This window comes from the organism of the source record quoted next, unplaced genomic scaffold (assembly GCF_019419815.1).
Source record: "Pyrus x bretschneideri cultivar Hongxiangsu unplaced genomic scaffold, Pyrus_bretschneideri_v1 Contig46, whole genome shotgun sequence".
In the NCBI taxonomy this organism is placed as follows: Eukaryota; Viridiplantae; Streptophyta; class Magnoliopsida; order Rosales; family Rosaceae; genus Pyrus; species Pyrus x bretschneideri.
In genome coordinates, this window is record NW_025999783.1 from 1001858 (window position 1) to 1022929 (window position 21072).

Here is a 21072-nt window from a genome sequence, read left to right on the forward strand (position 1 = left end):
TGGTGGAGACGCCGTGGTGGGCATCGGGGTGTGTTTGATTTCAACCTAGAGCCTATGGCTCCGGCTTTGGGGACTTGATGCAAGCTACAGGCCTAGCGAGGGAATGGGATGGGCCATCGCAAGCTGCTGGCCTGGTGGCTTGCAGCCTTGCATGGTGTAAGTGCATAGGTTCGAAGAACCCTAGGTTTCCCGATTCCAGTTTTATTTTCTTTTTTTTTATCAATCCAATCATATGCATATAAATAATTTAATGTAATTCATGTATAATTTAATTGATGCATATATATATATATATTTGATGCAATTCATAACCAATATCAAATTCACATAATTCAATAATTATGATTATGAGGCATACACAATTCATGTAGAATCTAAAATTCGTAAAACATAAAGTTGGGTCATGCATTATGGTAAATGTTCATGCTTAGGGCTGCAAAAATATCAAGATAAAAACCGTTGTTTTGAAAGAACCTGATTGTGTGATGATATGAATGAATTGGTTTGATGCAGAAAAATTCTTCAACGTTAGATTCCTAAGCGCAGCAGTAGAAGCGTACTGATAACTTGTGTGGTCTATTTTGTTTGACAAGGAGAGAAGGGGCCGGCGGCAAGGAGAAGAGAAAGAGATGTGTTTGTAGAATTGTAGGGAATGTGTGTGTTGTTATCCCTCCTACCTTGTGCCTTTATTTATAGTAGTAAAAGAGAGAAGATATTCCTTCTTCCCCAAGGAATACAAGATACAATAGGAAATGATAACTAGAATCAAATCTAATCTAAGATTTACACAATCATACTTAAACTAGGAATGTTTACAACATTAAATAATTTAAATATATATTTCGGTTTGTGACCGATCCCTTTGTGTTCGGGTCGGTTTTTGTATTTCGATTTGGTTTTTTATTTGGTTCAATTTTTTTCGAGTTAAGTTTGATCTCCCATTCGAATTTTTTTTATTTTTGGATAATGCTAAGGAGACCAAATTTTTTAAACAAAATGATGTGGTTGTTAATGATTATATTCTTACTTAAACGTTGATTAACGTGTTGATTTTTCAATTTTGGTGTCTGTAATATTATCCTTGTTTTATATGAAGAGCAGGACGGTTGAATGACGTGGAATAAGTTGGTGTGTATAAGGGTAATTTCATTGTTTTGTCAAAAGCGTAACCCTATAAGGTAAATCTCCACACTCGTGCAATCTCTCTGAGTCTCTCTCGCACAGACGAAGCCATGATCCGGGTACCCAGAGACGATGCCAAGCGCGGAGGTGGAGGCAGAGGCAGAGGAAGGGCCAATTGGCTCGCGCGATTAGATTCCGGGCGGGGGAAGAATCCAGCCCAACCGGCGGAGCTCCGAGGTGAGATCCGGATTTGTCTTGGTGTATATATATATGCGTTTGGTTTCTGTTTTAGGGTTTGTAAATTCTGCATATTAACCAAAAACGTTGCAGCTTAATTGCTGTTAAACCCAAAATACAAGGGTGCCCTGCTCCCTTAATTTGACCTGTTAATTAGCTGAGTAAATATATCTAGTATTAATTAATTTATGTGCAACAAACAGATGAGAAGAAAGAAACAAAAGCTGTCGAAAGCTCTATGAGCAAACTCCAACTTGGTGATGATACTCCTACTTCAAAGAAGAAACGTTACCGTGAGTCAAAGAAGAAACGTTACCGTGAGTCTAAGAAATGCCATTCTCAGAATCAGCATTGTGCAGTTTGCCTTAAGGACGGCCACCTCCAACATCTGTGTCCCTACCGGAAACGTGTCCCGTTGGGCGTAACTGAAGTTGGAAAGGGCTATATACTAATTTGTAGGACTTGTGGTTTAGTGGGTAACGTCTGCGGTCATGGCCGCTCTTATGCTCGTTTCTATAGGCGTGCTGCGGCTCTGCCACATGAGTACCCAACCGACGAGGAAGTGGAGCAATTCATGGCAAGACAGAGAGAAATGGCTGAAATGTCCAGGGCACGAGTGGAGAGAGGTGAACCATCCTTATGGGATGATACCGATTCCAATTCCCCTTCTGTTATCTCTTCCGATTCCTCTTCTGATTCCTCTTCCGAGATATAATCGTAATGAAGCTTAGGATTGGAACATGCGGTGGCTGCAGCTGTTGGATTGCCTTTTCTGTTCATTCATGGCGGATAGATACTACTTTGTTGATTGTTTTCTCGTGTTTAATTACGTTCTTGGAATAGCTAGTTGCTCATGTTGGTCGGATTTCCTTTGCTTGTAGGCTTGTACTGCTTGTCTTGGAATAACTATGAAACGAATCAACCGCTATCAAATACTAATCTCATCAGAATTGTTCAGTTAGATTTTCGTACGTACTATTATTATAGCTAGATTAGCAGTCATGTTCTCGTAGACCTCGGGTTTACAGAAATCATGGCCACCCACCATTTGATCTTAATCCAACGGCAGTAAGGCCAAGTACTGATGGCACAGTACATTCTTTCTTCCAAAATTTTGAGCCTGCTAGGGTGACTCGAATAGGAGAAACCCTCCAAGTCTGAGAGTACCACAAAATTAGCATCAGGTTTTTCCAGCTTCCGTTTTAACGTCACTCTGCCACAGAAAGTAGCTAGTGAATGGAGCTGAAGCGCACAAGGAACGTGTCCTAGCAGCAAAACAGAAGGCCAACCCTATATCCTAGAAGAGGCGGGACTTGCATTGGAAGCAACTGTGGCAGCTATGGAGAAGGAAACAGAAAATTTTAAGCCTCAAGAGGCAACAATTTTGGCAGCTGACGAAGCAGTTGAGATGTTTTCTTAGATTAAGCTGCAACCATCCGTAAATGCAGATTTCGCATACAACAATGCTCAGTTCATATCTTAGCTGCTGTTATATTTATGATTTCTCTTGCTTTTCTCTAATTTTTAGTTAACCTAGCTTGTTTCAACAAGATTTAGAACGGCCTTCTATTTTTTTTTAATTTGTTTAAATTTTCGTGAAAGCTAGTTTCTAGCTGGCCACCTCTTTAGCATATATATATAGTCATTTGTATATGTATATATATGTACATCTATATATATGTGTGTGTGTGTTGTTACGATTCGCTAACTTTTCTTCTGGAGACAAACGACTGAGACTCGTCTAGATTTTTTGGGGGCATGTAAATTTTGCTAATTTAGGAATAACAAGTAGGTGGAAGTTACAACTGAATGCTCCAATGCAACAAAGGAGTATTTGGAGAGGCACAAAGACAAGATGGTTAGGGAATTTGGTTATACTATCGTTCCCTCCCACACATTCTTATCTCCCTAGCTCTAGAATATTTAAGAGAGAGAGAGAGAGAGAGAGAGAGAGAGAGTTGATGAGAATATAGCACAGCTTCAGTGCCAAGGCGTTGCCAAGGAGAGCGTAGGACGGTGGTTCTCCGTCTGGGATTTGTTTCTTTCAGAGTCGGAGACATTTCTACGTACGCATGCAGGTTAGAGTTTGATGGAGAGTTGAATTAATTCACGGAAGGTGAGAAATGGGAAGAGGTCAAACACAAAAGAAGGCGGGGGAGGTGGTGGCTGTGGCAATAGACAATGACAAGGGCAGCCAACATGCTCTCAAATGGACTATTGATAGTCTTGTCACCAGAGGTCAAGCTCTCACGCTGCTCCATGTTAGACAAAGAACCGCAATTCCCACGCAAAGTACATTCTCTCTCTCTCTCTCTCTCTCTCTCTCTCTCACTCTCTGTGTATATGTGTGTGTGTGTGTGTAAATGCATGAATGCATAAGATGATGATTTTTTTTTTGAGAAGAAACTATAACAGTTTATTAAAAAAGAAAAGTGAAATACACAGAAGTGGATAAGAAATCCACCAAGAACAAAACAAGAAAATCTCTCAAGAGGATCTGATTACAAGTAGGAAAACCTCAACCAAAATCACTTTACAACTGCTAACGTATCCCACAGTATGTGAGAAAGAGAGTAATTCTTAAAATCATTCGAAACTGAAGCCCAGAGGGCTGCCCAATATCTTACTCTTCCCCATAGATCTGCTACCCCCACACCAATATAATCCTCAAAAATTCTTTTGTTACGCTCCAACCAAATGTTCCAAAAAACTGCCGACACCAGACAACCCCACAAAGCTTTAGCTTTCCTCCCAATTCCTAGAGCCTCAAAATTGGTGCTTAGAAGCTCGAAACAACCCTTTGGAATGACCCAACTAACTCTAACCTCCTGAAACAATTTCCACCACAGTTGAATCGTGTATGAACAATGAAGAAAAATGTGGTTAACACTCTCCTCCTTAGCTTTTCACAAACTGCACCAATGGGGAGAGAAGCAAATAAAAGGACTTCTCCTTTGAATTTGATCACAAGTGTTGAGCTTCCCAATAGCCACTAGCCACACAAGAACCTTGACCTTCGGAGGAACTTTTGATTTCCAAATCTGAGAAGAGGGTGGAAAATGTTGCACAATCCCATTGTTGCTCAAGAAAGAGCGATAGGATTTGCAAGTGAACAATCCTGATAATTCCAGTTTCCACCTTCTGTCATCCGCTCTTGATTGAGACAAGCGAACATTTTCCACTTTCTGTAATAATCTAGCCGCCTCTTCTATCTCCACCTCGTTCAAATTTCTCCTGAAATCAAAATTCCAGCTCAAAGAATTGATAGAAAGATCCACAAAACTTGCGATATTCTGGTTGTGCATTCTCGATAGCAAGAATAATCTAGGATATTGTTCTTTCAATGGTCCCCTTCCAACCAACCATCCTCCCAACACCTCACCCTCTCCCCGTTGCGCACCTCAAACTTGCAACATTGTGCATAAGATGATGATGATGATCGTAATTTACTAATGTATGTCACCAGCCACAGAGGAGGTTGAAAAGGCTCAAGCCAAAGAGTTGTTTCTACCATTCCGCTGCTTTTGCACGAAAAAACTTGTGAGTAACGCTTCTTCCCTTCATAAAAGTGATCCTGTATTGCCTATCCCGCTCCATGAACAGTTGAGTGGAATCCCTCGTTTCACAACGTGATTTGTGGTTGTACTGCTGATCTGATTTTTGCAACAGCTAAAATGCAATGAAGTCATAATCGAGGATAAAAACATAGCAAAAGCACTGGTAAACTATGTTGTCAATAATTCAATTGACATTTTGGTACTTGGTGCGCCGTCAAGAAGCGGCCTTCTCAGGTACTGATTTCTTCTCCAAGTTATATCATCAGAAAAATAGTATCAAAGAGAACAAGCATCAATCGTAAAATGTATAATTCATTCATTTATTTGAATGGAACTATAATTGTAGGTAGTTAAGTATTACATCTTTAAAATCCAATGAACTGAGAAAACTTTCATAGATCTGACTCAACTAATACCAGCTCACATATGCCGAAAATTTGATGGTCTGAGAAATCATTTATTCAAGATCTGGTTCCGCACATTGTAGTCTTAACTCAGTTTTTGCTTGTCGGAAGCCATCAATTACGCATGCATCATAATTATATCAATCTCGTCACAGATTCAAAACAACAGACGTTCCAAACACTGTCTCAAAAGAGGCACCGAGTTTCTGCACTGTGTATGTCATTGGCAAGGGAAAGATATCATATATGCGAGCTGCTACCACTTCACTGTCCCAGAAAGCTTACTTGCCTAATCAAAAACAGCACCAAACAAACAAAGCTTCTGACACAAATGATACGCAATTCAGCCACAACCAGCAACCCAGAGGTCGGCCAGATTCGGTTTTTTCATTTTTTTAGGTCGCAAGTTCAGATTATGTTCTAGCATCTGTTATTTCCCACCTCACGTCTGGTTTTTTGTCATTACTCAATCAAGTTTCTTTTACCAATACAGCATGGGAGAGGGCGCAGTATCCACCACAAAGCCAGCAAGATGAAATTCAAATCAAGTAAGCTCTGGTACATTTATCGTCTGGGGAACAAAAGGCATAGACAATGATGCTTAAAACAATTAACTATGGAAGAGGTGTAGATACCGATTAGTTAATTCAGCTCCTTATTTTGGTTGTACCTAGTAAGTATCTACGTACCTCCATTTAAGCAGTATTAAAATGATTAGCTTATAGGTAAGTGGCCTTTCACTAAGAAATTTTTGCCGATGCTTTCATTCAACCACTATCTGCATTTCCAGGCAAAGCACACCTGAGCATTCCCTAGATGAAGTTTCAGTTAACATGTTAGAAGGCTTCCAAATGAATAGCCTGGATATTTATGTAGAACAACTTTATTACTGAAATAGAGCATGTGAATACTCAACTGAGGAGAGGACTAACCTAATAAATATGATGCAGGTCACCATTCACAAGAGGAGGAGCTTCAGCTAACAAGTCATATGAGCTCTCGTCGGATACTGACATATCATTTGTGAGTAGTGGAAGGCCGAGTGTGGATCACATGTTTCCTTCTTTCTACGATGATCTGGACTCAGGACCTCGGCTTTCAATCAGCCCAGAGATTGATAGCAGAAGCTCTACATCATCTTACTCGTCCGGGATAAACAACAGGAGCTCCACCTCATCTTACTCTGGACATAAGTTCATTGACATGAGCTCTTCACCATACGACTTCTCATCATCCTCAATTGAAAGTGGAAACTCATGTTCACAACTGAATTTTGTAAGACAATTTTTCTGCATAGTAAACTTGAAGCACAACCAAGCTACAAGCTTTGAAGCATGCCTCCAACTACAAACTTGACTGCAGAAACTAATATACCACAAATGATTATCCAAGCCAGTTCTGGTGTCCCAATATCATTCCTTCAATAATTGATACCTAAATTTACCAAAAAAATGCTGTTAGTTTTGAGTGGTTTTAGTTCCACAATCCAAAAGAAGCTTTATTTTTATAAAGCATACGTGCAGGTATAGTTCAGAGTATTAACACGTAATTTTCTTGAAAATAATAGGATGCAATGGAAGCTGAGATGAGGAGGCTCAGGCTAGAGCTCAAGCAAACAATGGACATGTACAGTACAGCCTGCAAGGAGGCACTCACAGCAAAACAGAAGGTATTGATGCAAAACCTTTTCTTTGATGAAATATAAATCTTGGGTTTAGAACAACTATTTAAGCATAAATTCTAATGATACATCATCGCAGGCAACCGAACTACACCGGTGGAAATTGGAAGAGGAACAGAGATTAGAACAGGTACGACTAGCTCAGGAAGCTGCATTGGCACTTGCAGAGAATGAGAAATTGAAATGTATGGCAGCCATGGAGGCTGCAGAAGCAGCTCAAAGGATCGCAGTAATGGAAGCACAGAAAAGGAGGAATGCAGAAATGAAAGCCTTCAAAGAAGCTGAGGAGAAGAAGAAGGCAATAGAAGCAAAAACATATGATTTCATGTTCAGGAAATACACAATTGAGGAGATTGAAGCAGCAACAAATAATTTTTCAAGCGTTCACAAGATTGGGGAAGGAGGCTATGGGCCGGTATACAGAGGTGAACTAGACCACACACCAGTGGCAATAAAAGTTCTACGTCCGGATGCAGCTCAAGGACAATCACAGTTCCAGCAAGAGGTTAGCGACACTGCCAATAGGAAACTTTATCTATCTTATAAATTACATACTTTCGTCAGATATTTAGCACATAAATGAAATAACCAAGGAAAAGGACTATTATTAGGCACTTCACATCTTGAATTTGATCATGAAGGAATTGAAGATTGAACTTTCACTTTGTTTCCAAAACTGGTAACACATTGTTCGAAAACAGCAGCAGCCACATCAATACTAAAGAGGAACACGAGTATAAGAAATTGCTCGTGCATCAAACAAAGATTTTAATCAATATATTCATCAAGTGATATTCATGCATCCAAAAAAAGTTTATACTTTACACCAATCTGCCAATCCTCTCAAGTCCGGATAGTTCAAATAGAAATGCTAGGATTATTGATTTTTCTTACTCTTAGAGCTACTGTGCTTCTATATTTATAAGCCATTTTATTGGTTGTGTATTATATATCGGGAAACTCTTAATTATCCAGGTTCAAGTATTGTGTTGTATCCGCCATCCAAACATGGTTCTCCTTCTGGGAGCATGTGCCGAGTATGGTTGCCTAGTCTATGAATACATGGCTAATGGAAGCTTAGAAGACCGTCTCCTACAGCGAGGTAACACCCCAGTTATTCCTTGGCAGCTAAGGTTCCAAATAGCTGCAGAAATTGGCACTGGACTTTTGTTCCTTCATCAGACCAAGCCAGAACCCATTGTACACCGTGACCTGAAACCGGCAAACATTTTGCTAGACCATAACTACGTGAGCAAGATTAGTGATGTAGGTTTGGCCAGGCTTGTCCCTCCATCGGTAGCAGATTCTGTCACTCAATATCATATGACATCAACAGCTGGGACACTTTGTTACATAGACCCAGAGTACCAACAAACTGGGATGCTTGGAGTAAAATCTGATATCTACTCGCTTGGCGTCATGTTTCTACAACTAGTAACGGCCAAGCCACCAATGGGTTTGACTCATCACGTTCAGAGGGCTATTGAGAAAGGGACTTTTGCTGAGATGCTTGACCCTGCTGTTCCTGACTGGCCAGTTGAGGAAGCTCTAAAGTTTGCCAAGCTAGCTTTACAATGTGCTGAACTGCGACGAAAAGATAGACCAGATCTTGGTAAAGTTGTGCTACCTGAGCTTAACAGATTAAGAGCACTAGCCAACGATAGGACAAACAGTGTCTTCCTTGGTGGTGGTGGAGAATGTTCACCAAGACAAAGCTCGACTCCCACAATACAAGTGAGTTGCATAACATGGTCCTGCCATTGCTCTTGCCTCTTATATAGCATGCTAAAATATTCATGCTAGAATTCTGTTTAATCATATATTTCATACAATGTACAGCTAATATAACCTGTGAATGCTTCACAATTGTTGGTTCTCTTTTACTTTTGCATATATAATCAACACTAACTTATTTGTTAATTTTTTGGTCTTTTCTTTTTTCAGGATGTAATCAGTGACGGCAATCCATCACAGCCTGGTTATGAAAGTTCAAGGAGTCGCTCAAGCACATCATCTTATCCTGAAAGAAAAATCTTTTTGGACTAGACATGTTTAAAAAGTGTAGCAAAATTGAATTCTTCTCGTAATATTGCTCAGCCCGCCTCCCTGTAACCTTTGCAAGTCCATCTCTGTTTTCTCTAATAATTTCAGGTAGGGACTGCAAAAGAGTTGCTTAAGTCTGCGTAGTTGTGTAAACTGGGAAATCCCGAATGTATGTTTAGAAAACCCATATGATACTGTGTGATGCGCTTGTGGGGCTTGTTTTCACTTGTCTTTGCGGTTTTCTTTCTGTCTACATATGTTGTACTGTTTTGCTGTCTATTGAAGATTTATCATTAAACTCCCTTTTTCTTAAAAACATAAAATCTCCTCTGGCAAAGGCATTCCGCACCCGAGAGTCGAGACATAAATGCTGATAGCACTTTTCTAAATACATAAGTGGCTTTCTTTGGAAGGACATGCGGTTAAATTTTTTGCAAGGTTCATACTTACAATATCATGCTCTGAGACCACGTTGGATTTGCGGGGCTACCACTATTCTCAAAAGCTTAAACTATTACGGTATGAAGATTAATTACTGCATTTTGTACCACATATATTTATAACAACTAGGAGCTTTCTCTTTCATTACGAAGGGACAAAGTACAGATGTATTCATAGTTCATACCCTTAGCTGTTCTATACCTTGCAGGACAAGAATTCAAGTAGTTGGTCGGGATAGCAGCATTGCCAACTAATTAGTACAAGACTCCCCAGCATGATATTATGCTCACATATATTAATGTAGAGTTGATGTTTAAATAGTCTTAAGGCTCCACAACAAAAGGATGTTTTTGCCAGAAGTTATACTGAGGAAATTATTTATATGTACGTATCATCAACTTCCCAACAATTAGGCTTCTTGTGAAAGTAGAAAAGCAAACAGTTTCATCTGTTAATTTAAGAAGGTACTTTTCAAGCCAATGAAACTATAAAGAAAAAATGAACTTGTGATATGAAGGTTTCATAGCAGGTTTATGAAGCATAGAAGGGAAACTGCAGTAAACAGAAAACGATACAGACTTGAGAGGAATTAGTTTTGACTGCAGATCAGTTTCAGCATGTGGGATTCAGAAGGAACAGTAGTTGGACTGCTCTTACCTTTATTTCACACTCCTCGGAGTTTTCTTTGAATCTGAATGAATGTAGCATTTTCATTTTAGCTTTTGATAAGTTCATAACATTGGTAAGTCATCCATCAGCAATATCCAACTTCATCTCGGCCTGAACACGGAGATCCTACACGAGATCCATGAGACTAGGAATGCATTTTGCTTACCTAAAATGAACATAATAAGAAAGTTCAGATACGTACCCATTCCACAATGCAGGATGATGCACATCTGAGCTGCATTTTCACTTTGTTACATACATGCACTAATTGAACCAATAGAATGCAAACTGGAACTGATAGACATAGTATTATCAGCGACAATAATCCTTTCCTAACAATCAGTCAAACATGCACAATATGCAGGTCGCTAGTCAGTAATTCCAAAAGATCTGATTCCTCCGGTATGTTTTTTTCAAATATACTGAAATTAACTTCCTATAAGTCCATTCCCTTTGCCTCTGGAACTCCAAAAATGCCTCTGAGCTTGCATGAAAGTCTCCTTTTCCCAAAACTTCAAACACAAATGGATCCGTTAATACCAATGGGGAATCATCCAAATTCATTTTATTGAGGGCAAAATACAAATTCCGTCCTAGTCTTCTATCCAAGTATGCATCAACAACACAGCCGCAAGTCACAAGATCGGGAACAACTTTCTCATGTTTCATGTGTTCAAGGCTAAGATGGAGATCCCACAGTAGAGACATCTTTGAAAAGGCCAGAGCACGAATATTAAATGTAGTAAGATCAGGGTGGAAACCAGCTTCCACCATTCTCAAAAATTCTCTTTGTAAGCTTTTCATCTTAAAATTCGCAGCATAGGATAACAACAAAAGGTTCCACAGAAGATTTCCCAAGTTTCTTCTACCTAGACCTACATCCTTCAGGAACTCAGCTAATTCATAAAACTTGCTGCGCTTCAAATACGCAAGTGACATTGCCCGGATTCCCTCTTCCTCTATCAGAAACCTAGACCTTTTAAGGCGGCCATAAGCGGTCTCCATCTCAGTCAGGGAACCAAAAATGCTATAGTATCTGATAAAGGCATTTCCAGTGGCAGAGTCCACCGGGAAACCCATTGAAATCATTTCTTTCAATGCACCTTCCATCAATTCAAGCTGGCCTCCCTTCCCAAAACAAGAGATAGCTAGCAAGTAAACCTCCGGAAACAAACTCAAATACCTAGCCCTTATCTGGCCCAAAATTTCATTCACTTTTTCAAAACATCCCGCATGTCCATAAACATCAAATAACTGCGAAACAACCTGAATACTAGGCACAAAAGAAGAATATAACATTTCGTTCCACACTGCTTCCGCTTGAGGAAAAAGGCCATTGTTGGCATGGCATAGCATCAAAGCAGATAGAGTGGAGTTGCTGGGCAAAAGACCATCCGATTTCATTTCGAGTAAAAGCTCCTGAGCTACATGAGGCAACCTTTGTTCACTTAAACTCCGAATTATCCGCACGCAATCTACGTAAGTAGCTTGGCCATTAAAACACTCATCCCGCTTCCATTTCCGGATTATCTGTTGTAAGCACAGCCCAAATAAAAGGATATCCTTGAAGAAATCTAAAGCAATATCGTAATCTTCAACTCATTTTACACAAAGCATGGGTAATTAAAGAGTTCAAGACACTAATCAAACTCTAGATCAAGAAATTCATAAACCTGCTAAAACAAATTACGGGCATTTGTTGAATCGAAATTTGATTAAAAAATACAAGTCCCAATTCTACAAATACAGTAAAATGTTCATGAGAGAGAGAGAGAGAGAGAGAGAGAGAGAGGGAGGGAGGGAGACCGACCTTGCGTGCGAAGGCTCGATTTTGTGAATGGGATTGATGGCAGAAAATAGAAAGGCGTTTTGGGTTGAGAGAAGCTGAAACACGTACTGGGCTCAGAAGAACCGTCACCTCCATTTCCTGACACACCTGAGTGTTGGAATGATAACACAAATTTGAACCCTCCGTTTAATGCATTTGGATATTAATACTACATTTGGAAATGTTCCATTGAAATGTTTTTTTCCCCATAATTTTTAAATAAAGATTTAAACCTTAAATAGTTTCATGTATAACATTTGCACGCTGAAAATACTTTATTCAATATTAATTGACGCATAAACTTATATATTTATTATTCGTTAACTGTTTAGATATAAAATGAATGGGAGTTCGCAAAAACACGAACAAGATCTTATCCGGATCCGTTCGTCACTCATCTTATCAGGATTTTCCGGTCAGAAATTTTTTTTATTTTTTTCTTTAGAATTTAATACAAACAGTACCTAACAAAAACTGATCGCACGATGCATGATAATCGGCTAAGTGAATTGATCCCCAAGATCCTCACAAAGTGGATCTGGAGAGGATCCTCATCCCATAAACACCAACTAAACTATTAGGAGTAAGAATGCAACTTAGGTTGTGTCAACCCGAATATACCCATGTCCAACCTGATTTCAAACCTAATTGAGCCAATTAGAATGAAGTAAAAACCCACCCAAAATCGACCCAACCTCAACCCGATTATTTATTGGGTTGGGTTGGGTTAATACTTTGCTTGTCCGTGTCAACCCAAACGCAACTCAATTTCTAGCCCAAATTGTTCATGCACATATTACATGTCCCACTTCATATTATATGAGCTAGACACAAGTTTGGGGGAGCTATATTTGAAGTTTCTTGTTTGCTTTTCATTTGAAAATGAAGGATAATGTTGCTTTTACGTTTCTTTCGGTTACAACGTTGATATTGTTTTGTCATTTAATTTCAACTTTGCATGGTTGAAACTTGAAAAGTGCATCTCACACTTTATGTTTTTTTTTTTTTTTTTTTTTTTTTTTTTTTTTATGAATCTGAAACCAACCCAAACTCGAATTAGGAATGTTGGATTAGGATTCGATTGACTATCTAACTGGCCCAACCCGTCCGAGTTGCACCCTAATTAAAAGTGTGTGCATTTTCTAGGTTTTGTTTTCCAATTACCGCTTAGACTTCAATTTTGGTGCCAATGTGAAACCTTTGATGATTTCAGTTAAAATTTCTGTTAAAGCACCTTCTTCATGAATGTGGGGTCTAGTTTTAATTTTTTTAATCTATTAAAACTCAAACTAAATGAAAATTTCAAAAATAATGAAATAAAACATTAAAAAGGAAGAAGAAAGACATGGGTTTACCATCTTTGACTTAGAGACGTTCCTCTACCCGACACGCCTCCACCTGTCTCATCTCAGATTCCAACTCGATCTCACAACTCAGAGCCTTCAGACCCCAACCCAATCTCGAATCTCTCGACTCATAATCCCATTTCTACGACCCCATACCACGCAACATAAATCAATCCATCCTCCTCTCGCTCCCACCCCCACCCCTGGCTCTGTTTCCGATATCTACCTCCCCAACTCCATTCATCCATCCCTCCCCTATTACATTTTTCTCTCTTTTCTTTACCCAACCTCTCTTAGGGCTGGGCACGGGCCGGGCCAAGCCTAATTTTGAAGGGACCAGACCAGATCTGGATTTAAAAGAGACAGGTCGGCAGGGGACAACATATTCTAATATCGAAACCGGGTCGGGTCCACGGGTCCTCCGGTTTTTTTTTTCTTTTTTTTTTTTTTTGTGAAAAAAACAAAACCTAAAATTTGCACAGATTCACTACTAGTGCAGTGTGCAGATTTTATAGTTTGCACAAATTCACTCCCTGCAACATTACAAAGTCGAACATCCAAGTCCATAGATTTGCACAGATTCACTACTAGTGCAGTGTGCAGATTTTACAGTTTGCACAGATTCACTCCCTGCAACATTACAAAGTCCAACATCCAAGTCCATAGATTAACAATAAATCCAAAATAACAACATTACATCATCCAACATCGTTCGATACATTAAATCCGAGACATTCAAAATAACATCCGAGAGACATCTAAAGATCAATGAATCCCTAAATTACAAGGACACGACAAACAAAATATCATCAGAAAGCTCAAACTCTCGCACAGTAACAATAATAATCAATGGTGAGTTGTTCAACTTTTACCAAATGTCAGTGAATTCTGTAATGCAAACTACATAGAGAAATCCATAAAGATGAACAAATATCAAGTGAAACAGATAACCCAAATTCTGAAAACATCATCGAATTGCTAATACGAAAAGATGCTTTTCCATTTCAACTCTCAAACAAACGATAAATTTTACACAAGGGGAAGGTGTTGAAATATGAAGAAAGTTTGACTATATTTAGATACAATAGAAATCATACATAATTATGGGTAGGCAACTAAGGGTGAACATGTATTCAGCAGATGGCACTGGAAAACATGTATTCAACAATATGGAAGCATCAGGACTACAAGAAATGAAGGTCTCCAAACAAAAAACATAGATAACTCTCAAACAAACGATAAATTTCAACACAAAGGGATGGTGCTTAAATCATTGCTCCCGATCGGGTAAAATATAACTAAGTTTCCATAAAGTTTTTATACGAAACTGAAACCAAGCTAATTCTAAAGAATGGACAATCTGAAACTAACAGGAAACTTACATGAGAAAATATAATTCCAAAGCAAAATACTTGATCAATTACGTTTTTTGGGAATCAAACAGAGAGAAAAACAGAGCCAAAAAGAAAAATCACGCTTTCTTGGTCAATTAAGTATATCATGCACAAGAACAAGATTTCAATCTAAGCAAGCACAAAACGAACAATTCTAAACACGGAATCGGATAGGAAGTAGTAAACAAAATTCAAACCCAACAAATTCAACTATGAGATAAACAAGACAGACATATGAAGTCCCTGTGATAGAGGAATTCATGAAATTCACCATATACAAATATAAATGGTATAATTTAACCGTATAAAAAAGTTTGTTTCTTCCTATCAAAAAAGATCCAAATAATCGAAAGACGGAAAACCAAAAAGAAAATGAATACCCAATACCCAATTAGAGGGCAAATTAACCCAATAAAATCAACACCCACGAAAATTCTCGATATTCATCGATCTACAAATTCTAATTTAAAAACCCTAAAATCCCTAACCCAGAAAATTCACATTAATAACAAAACCCTAATTGAAAATTACCTAAATTTTAGAGGGATGATGGCTGGTAGCAGTGTCCTCAATGGCAGTGATGGGGTGATGATGGTCGCGACAGCAGTGGTGTTGTCGAAGAGGAGAGAATCGAGCCGTCGTGGTTCTAGGACCTGGGTTCCCTGGGATGTCGTCGAGGATGATGGCTGAATGGGTGGTGCCGTTGTGTTGGTCTCGACAGCAGTGATGGGCTGCGTGATTTCTGTGATGTGAGGCTGGAGAAAACGATTGAGAATTTGAGATTTAAGATATGGAGTCGAGCTCGAGGGAGTCGTCGAGGACTTGAGGGAGAGACTGAAACCTGGACTCGGGGACTAGGGTAGAAACTCACGGTTGAGATTGGATGATAGGTTATCATTTAGTCTCGGCCGTTCATTATAATTAGAAATCGGTTGATCCGGGTACCCATTGTTTTTAATTATTTGGACCCGCTCCACCCCGTAATTGACAGCGGCCTGGCCCATTTTCTCTCTACAAATTTTGGAACCAGCCCATACCCGCCTCGAACTTATAATACCCACCCTGACCCGCGGTTCCTTTACCCGTTTGCCCAGCCTTAATCTCTCTATCTTAACTAGGGGTGGTTCGGTATAGGATCCCAAATCAAAAATGGGATTTCGAATTCCAAACCGAAAATTTTTGAGACTGGAATTTGAAGACCAATCCCGAGCCAAAATTTCGGTATTTCTAATTTTTCGAGATTCCCAAAATATTTTTGGTATTTCAGGATGGATCAAGATTGAATTTTCGGTTTTGAGCTTTTGGGTTTTTGGGTTGAAATTTGAAATTTTTGGGCTATGGACTTATATTTGGACTTTTCGCCTAAAATTTTGTTCCCCAATTTCATATCAATTGAAATTTAGGCTTTTTACCTCATACCAATTTGAAATTCCATACCAATTGAAATACCAAGTCAAATGGATATTCCAAAGTTCCAAACTACTTAATTTTATACTTGTATTTCTAATATAGTAAAACTACTTGAATTCAACATTCAACATGCATGCAACCAAAATAAATATATTTTTTTTGGTTCGGTTCGGGATTCCTAAATCATTGAATATAATAATCCCAAAAATTTCAGTATTATTGGTTTGGGAATTTGTCCATATGGAATCGGTATTTTATTGGTTTGGTTTGAGATTTTCAAGAAAAATTTCCAACCCTAATCTCAACCTTCTGCATTATATTTCCTTCCCTTCCCTTTTTTAATTGTTTAGGTAAATTTAAAGATTTTGATTAAGGGTTTTTTCAGATAGAAATAGTGACAGCCTGTCCCGAATTATTTGTACCGTAGGTGTGAAATGATGATTTTGCCCTTGGTGGTTATTTGTCATTTTAAGGGTGATTGTTTTGTGGTTTTGTTGGTTGCATTTGGACCACACACGCACTCACACACCCATACCATACACTCTTGTGCCTTCTCTCTCTTTCCTCCCTCTTTCGATTTTCTACAACGTCCGTACAAGTCGTACAAACAACACCAAACCAACCCATTTCTGTGTAGATCGAGCTCGTGTTTAGTACCATCACCTTCATTTCGTCATCACGAACTCATCTATACTAGTTTTTAGACGTGAAGACTTGGAAAACTTGGGAACCAGGGAACCCCAATTTTGTGCACTCTTCTTGCACATGTGATCGTGGGGGTTTTAGAAGTTTCTAAGATCATAGGAAGCTTTAGAATACTCTCACGAAGCTCGGAGAAGCATTTTGGAAGAAATTGGACGTCGGGAAGGGCATGAGTGGCGAGTTGCAGGTTTGGCCAGAATTTCGTGGTTTCTCCGACAAGATTCAGTGAATTTCACGGCTTGAAAGTGGTAAGGTTTTGTTCTACTTGTTGTAAGCTTCATTTTGATACCAATTTCATGGAATTTGATTGGGAAATGAAGGAGATATGAAGTTTTGAAAATTTTCTAGTTTCCGGTGAGAATTCGAGTTGCAGACGGCAGGGCTGACGGCGGTGGACGGTGGCGGTCGGCAAGACTCACCGGAGAAGACAAGGAATATTCCGTCAATTTTGACGGAATATACTAACAGTGTTACTAATGGTGTCAGGTATATATAACGGTATATTCTATTTTTGGAAGCAATATTCCCTAATGCCGTTAGGGTTACCACACGTGTGCCAGGCACATGCCCGCTCGTGGCTAGCTCGTCTGGCCGTGCCTTGGTCGGCGCGTGGCTACGCATAGGAGGTCATAAAATTATTTTAAAAATATAGGGATGTTCGTGAGGTTGAGTAGATCACGTTGGTGTATTCACACACCCCATTTGAGCATTGTATGAGAAGTTATTACCTAGTTTTGGTTATGTGCTTTAAATTGACGTTTTTATAGTTGTTTCGCATGTAGGTGAGACCTATCCTGAGGACGAGCGCAGTTACTCGAGGCAAGAGGTTACGACCCTTCCACATATCAGTGAGTGGGTTTTTGGTTTTCCGTATATACCTATATACTTGTGGCTTTTCCCAAAGAATGAAATGGAATGTTTATATGTTTTAAATGTCATGCATTGCGTTTGCCTATTTATTTATGCATTAGTAGTTGCATATATTTATGATTGGTGCTGCGGACGCACAAGTAAGTGCCAGGTAAGTTTATGGTTTATGATTGTGAATTAGTGGTTATGTGAGATGCATAGAGAGCTCATATCCTGCACCCTCAGTGTTAGTGCTCCCGCCCACAGTAGGGCACAGTCTTTCACGTGATGTTCACCTCCCGCACCACACGCTCATCTTGGATCTAAGTTAGGTGCACAGTCCTGTCGTACAGACCACTTTAGGTGGTTCCGACTCGTAGGCGACCCGCGATTATTCGCCCAGTCTTCACGTGATCGTAGCACTTGAGCGTATTTATTTACACCCAGTCCTGTCGTACATACCACTTTAGGTGATTCATACTCGTGTGCATGTATAGTTAATGAGTTGGGGATTTAAGCTCTAGATTCAGTCGTACAGGTCACATTAGGTGACTCTTGCTGACATGTTACTTGCATTGATTGACATTACCTAGGTTACTTACATTTCATGTGGAGGCATTCGACATGGTATATTTCTGAACATGTTTTCAATATATATGTATATTCTATTTTCTGGGAAACTATACAGGTTTTACGGTGAGGGGTTAGAACTTTTGATAATGAAATGATTTTGAAAAGCTTTGTTTTTGCCCACTCACACTTTCTGTTTTGCGCCCCTTTAGGTTCTAGTTAGAAGCAGCTTTGGTGGTTCACGAGGACTTAACGGTGGTTCTGACAGAACATCACAAATGTAGGATCACCTTTGGGTGTTGTGTAATTAGTATTTGTTCTTCTGGACTGCACTTAGGCTTTCTGTGCTCTGATTATGTTTATCACGCTTAGTCTCGCACTAGTGTGTTACCTTAACTAGTTTATTTAGTAGTTTGGTTTTTATTTATTCGTACTTTTATTATTATCTTTTGCTTTTCCACTATGCACATGGCTACATCACCCTCACGTGATGGCCAGCACACCCTGATTTCGGTAGGGGTGTGTCAGAAATAGGCAAACCACCTTTAAACTTAACTGCATAGTTGGTAGAACATAACACAAGTATAAATTTAGCTTAAATAAGGGCTGATTGTATTTAAAAAGGTTAAAGCTTAAATAAGGGCTGATTGGTTGGCAAAGTTACTTTAACGCATTGTTTACTAAGTGATGGTCTTATGGTTTTATGGTTTTATGGCTTTTTAGTCAAAATAGTTTATGAGATTGGCATAACTCCTTATTTTGGTTCCTAAGATTTAAAATCAATGTATGTGGTCCTAAATTTGTCTACCGTTAATCATTTTCGTCATTCGATAAAAAATCTCCGTTAAATTAGAACAAAAATAACAAAAATACCCTCACTTTTAGTCAAAAATTTTTACCCATTATTTATTAAATTAAGTATATTTTCGTCATCTAGATCCTTATTAAACATGGACTTTTCATGCATGTATCCAACACACAATAGCCACTTAATACTATAGTCTAATTGTATTCCTATTAACTTGTAAGTGAGAGGTCTTAGGTTCAATTATAGACAAAGGTGAATTTGAACAATATTGTTGCTAGCTCATTGTGAGGCTAAGCTCACAATTCTCCCTCTTAGTATAGATAATATCGTTTGTTAAAAAAAATGCACAATTCTATTAGTTTCTTCTGCAATTGTGATTGGTTGAAACAGAACGGATAGAGAGGGAGGGAGGAAATCAGGAGTAATGGCCACATAATATTTTGGGTACATGAGAGAATATCTCGGCATTAAAATCTTTAATTTGATTTGATACGTTTTCTTCTAAACATAGAAGGCCATCCAAACTAAAAGTTTTCTTAGAACAAAATATAATGCTTATTAAGTCAAGTTATCAAACTTATCATTCATAAAAGTCATGAGTGGTATTAACTTTAGAATTACCGGTAGGGAAATTTAAAATTTAGAAGTCATTAATTGTTACAAAGATAAGAAGAGTCAAGAAAAAAAAAAGCAACATTTGTTTTTCTCTCTTTTTAGAGTATCTGTTCTCGAATGATACGTGAACTTAGATTTGGTCAATTAACTAAAAATTTATCAAATTTGGAATTTAAATTCGACAAAATGTGAAGCATTAGTCAATCTATTTGTTTGGACCTAAAATTATTAGGTTGGGCCGAGTATGGAGTTGTTCTCGGCCCAGAAGCTCTGTTCGAAGATTTCTACAAACCAGCCGGTTCATAGGCCGCCTAACTAAAAGTCGGCCAAGCCTTATTTGGAAAAGAATATTTCAGATGAATAGGAAGTAGGTGGGCCCTATTGCGAAGCAGATGAATGAAGTGGTTAAGTCCTGATGCAGTAAGGATTCTTGGCCAGATAAGGATACCGGAAAGTGGAAGTGAATGCGGCCTACTAAGAGGTTGAATTCAAAATCCTAATAAAAGTGGGATTGGCTGAGATAAGATGGATTGGGGTAAGGAGTCCTAGTTCGAGCATGGTTAGGATTGGGTTTTTGCTATAAATAGAGAAAGGAGGGTGCAATTCAGGGACCTCCAATTCAGCACACAATTGCCTTGCGCAAACCTCTCAAACAACTTGAGATTTTTTTTTATTTCCTTTTTTCGTCGACACACCTTCAGTTTGGATAAACAGCACTGTGAAGGCAATCGGCAAATATCTTCAGTTTGGATAAACAGCACTGTTGCCGTAGAATCAGCCGACCGAGGAGCATCTTCAGTTTGGATAAACAGCACTGCGTTGGGGCCGACTGGTTATCTATCCAAGTCTCGGTCGAGAAGGATTTTCGAATCCTTATTGGCAGAGGTCATCTGATTAGCCTTCTCTGCAAAGTGAGGTGTTACGAGTTACGACATTCGACGCATTAAACGCTAAGCAGTTTTATGATTGGATACTCCCAAGTGAGTTTCAGAGTTCGGCATTATGAGGGCCGAACCACATTTACCATTAAGACACACATTGCTTTTGAATACTTGTGTCCATATAGTCTGGTGTCGATTCGACATGCTTATACTCTCACGAATATAATCACCGTAACCGAATTCGACGCCGACGATTCGTGAACTTCGCAGAACTAGCAGCCTTGTCTTCAGGCTTGAGAATCCAAAGGCCGAGATTTGTTCCTTCATTGGCCGCAGTCGCAAGATAAAGAAGTCAACAACGCGCTCAACGCAACATTAACAAATTTTACTCCTCGGTCGAGCTCAGCCGACGAGTTAGCACGTCTCGCATTCAACCGAATAACGTAGTTAGCTTATTAGTTACTCGGCCTGCGCGTCACGTAGACTTTGTAATTTTTAGGGTCAGCACTATCATA

General features: G+C 39.1%; 3 protein-coding genes and 1 long non-coding RNA gene across 5 annotated transcripts; 2 read left to right on the forward strand and 2 right to left on the reverse strand.

The window, feature by feature from the left end:
* Positions 1-1171: 1171 nt before the first annotated feature.
* LOC103952201 lies at positions 1172-2320 on the forward strand. Its single transcript, XM_009363750.3, has 2 exons — positions 1172-1359; positions 1563-2320. Exons 1-2 carry the CDS (start codon positions 1233-1235, stop codon positions 2072-2074), a joined length of 639 nt encoding a protein of 212 aa, XP_009362025.2. The 5' UTR covers positions 1172-1232; the 3' UTR covers positions 2075-2320.
* A 2857-nt stretch (positions 2321-5177) lies between these two features.
* On the forward strand, positions 5178-9269 carry LOC103952242 (U-box domain-containing protein 52). Its single transcript, XM_048567873.1, has 7 exons — positions 5178-5687; positions 5814-5868; positions 6271-6595; positions 6888-6989; positions 7081-7506; positions 7977-8735; positions 8946-9269. The coding sequence occupies exons 1-7, from the start codon at positions 5567-5569 to the stop codon at positions 9045-9047; spliced, it is 1890 nt and encodes a 629-aa protein (XP_048423830.1). The 5' UTR covers positions 5178-5566; the 3' UTR covers positions 9048-9269.
* On the reverse strand, positions 5216-6394 carry LOC125468233. The gene is made up of 2 exons (XR_007252146.1): positions 6253-6394; positions 5216-6132 (listed from the first exon to the last, which is right to left on the reverse strand). It is a non-coding gene; the product is annotated as an uncharacterized LOC125468233 (long non-coding RNA).
* On the reverse strand, positions 6592-15606 carry LOC103952200 (pentatricopeptide repeat-containing protein At3g42630). Of its 2 annotated transcripts, none has more exons than XM_048567874.1 (6): positions 15254-15606; positions 13338-13958; positions 11965-12090; positions 10357-11684; positions 10143-10265; positions 6592-6754 (listed from the first exon to the last, which is right to left on the reverse strand). In XM_048567874.1, exons 2-4 carry the CDS (start codon positions 13338-13340, stop codon positions 10527-10529), a joined length of 1287 nt encoding a protein of 428 aa, XP_048423831.1. In that variant the 5' UTR covers positions 13341-13958; positions 15254-15606; the 3' UTR covers positions 6592-6754; positions 10143-10265; positions 10357-10526. The 2 variants fall into 2 exon arrangements, with proteins under 2 accessions (XP_048423831.1, XP_048423832.1); XM_048567875.1 differs by having other exon boundaries at positions 10143-10280.
* Positions 15607-21072: the final 5466 nt, after the last annotated feature.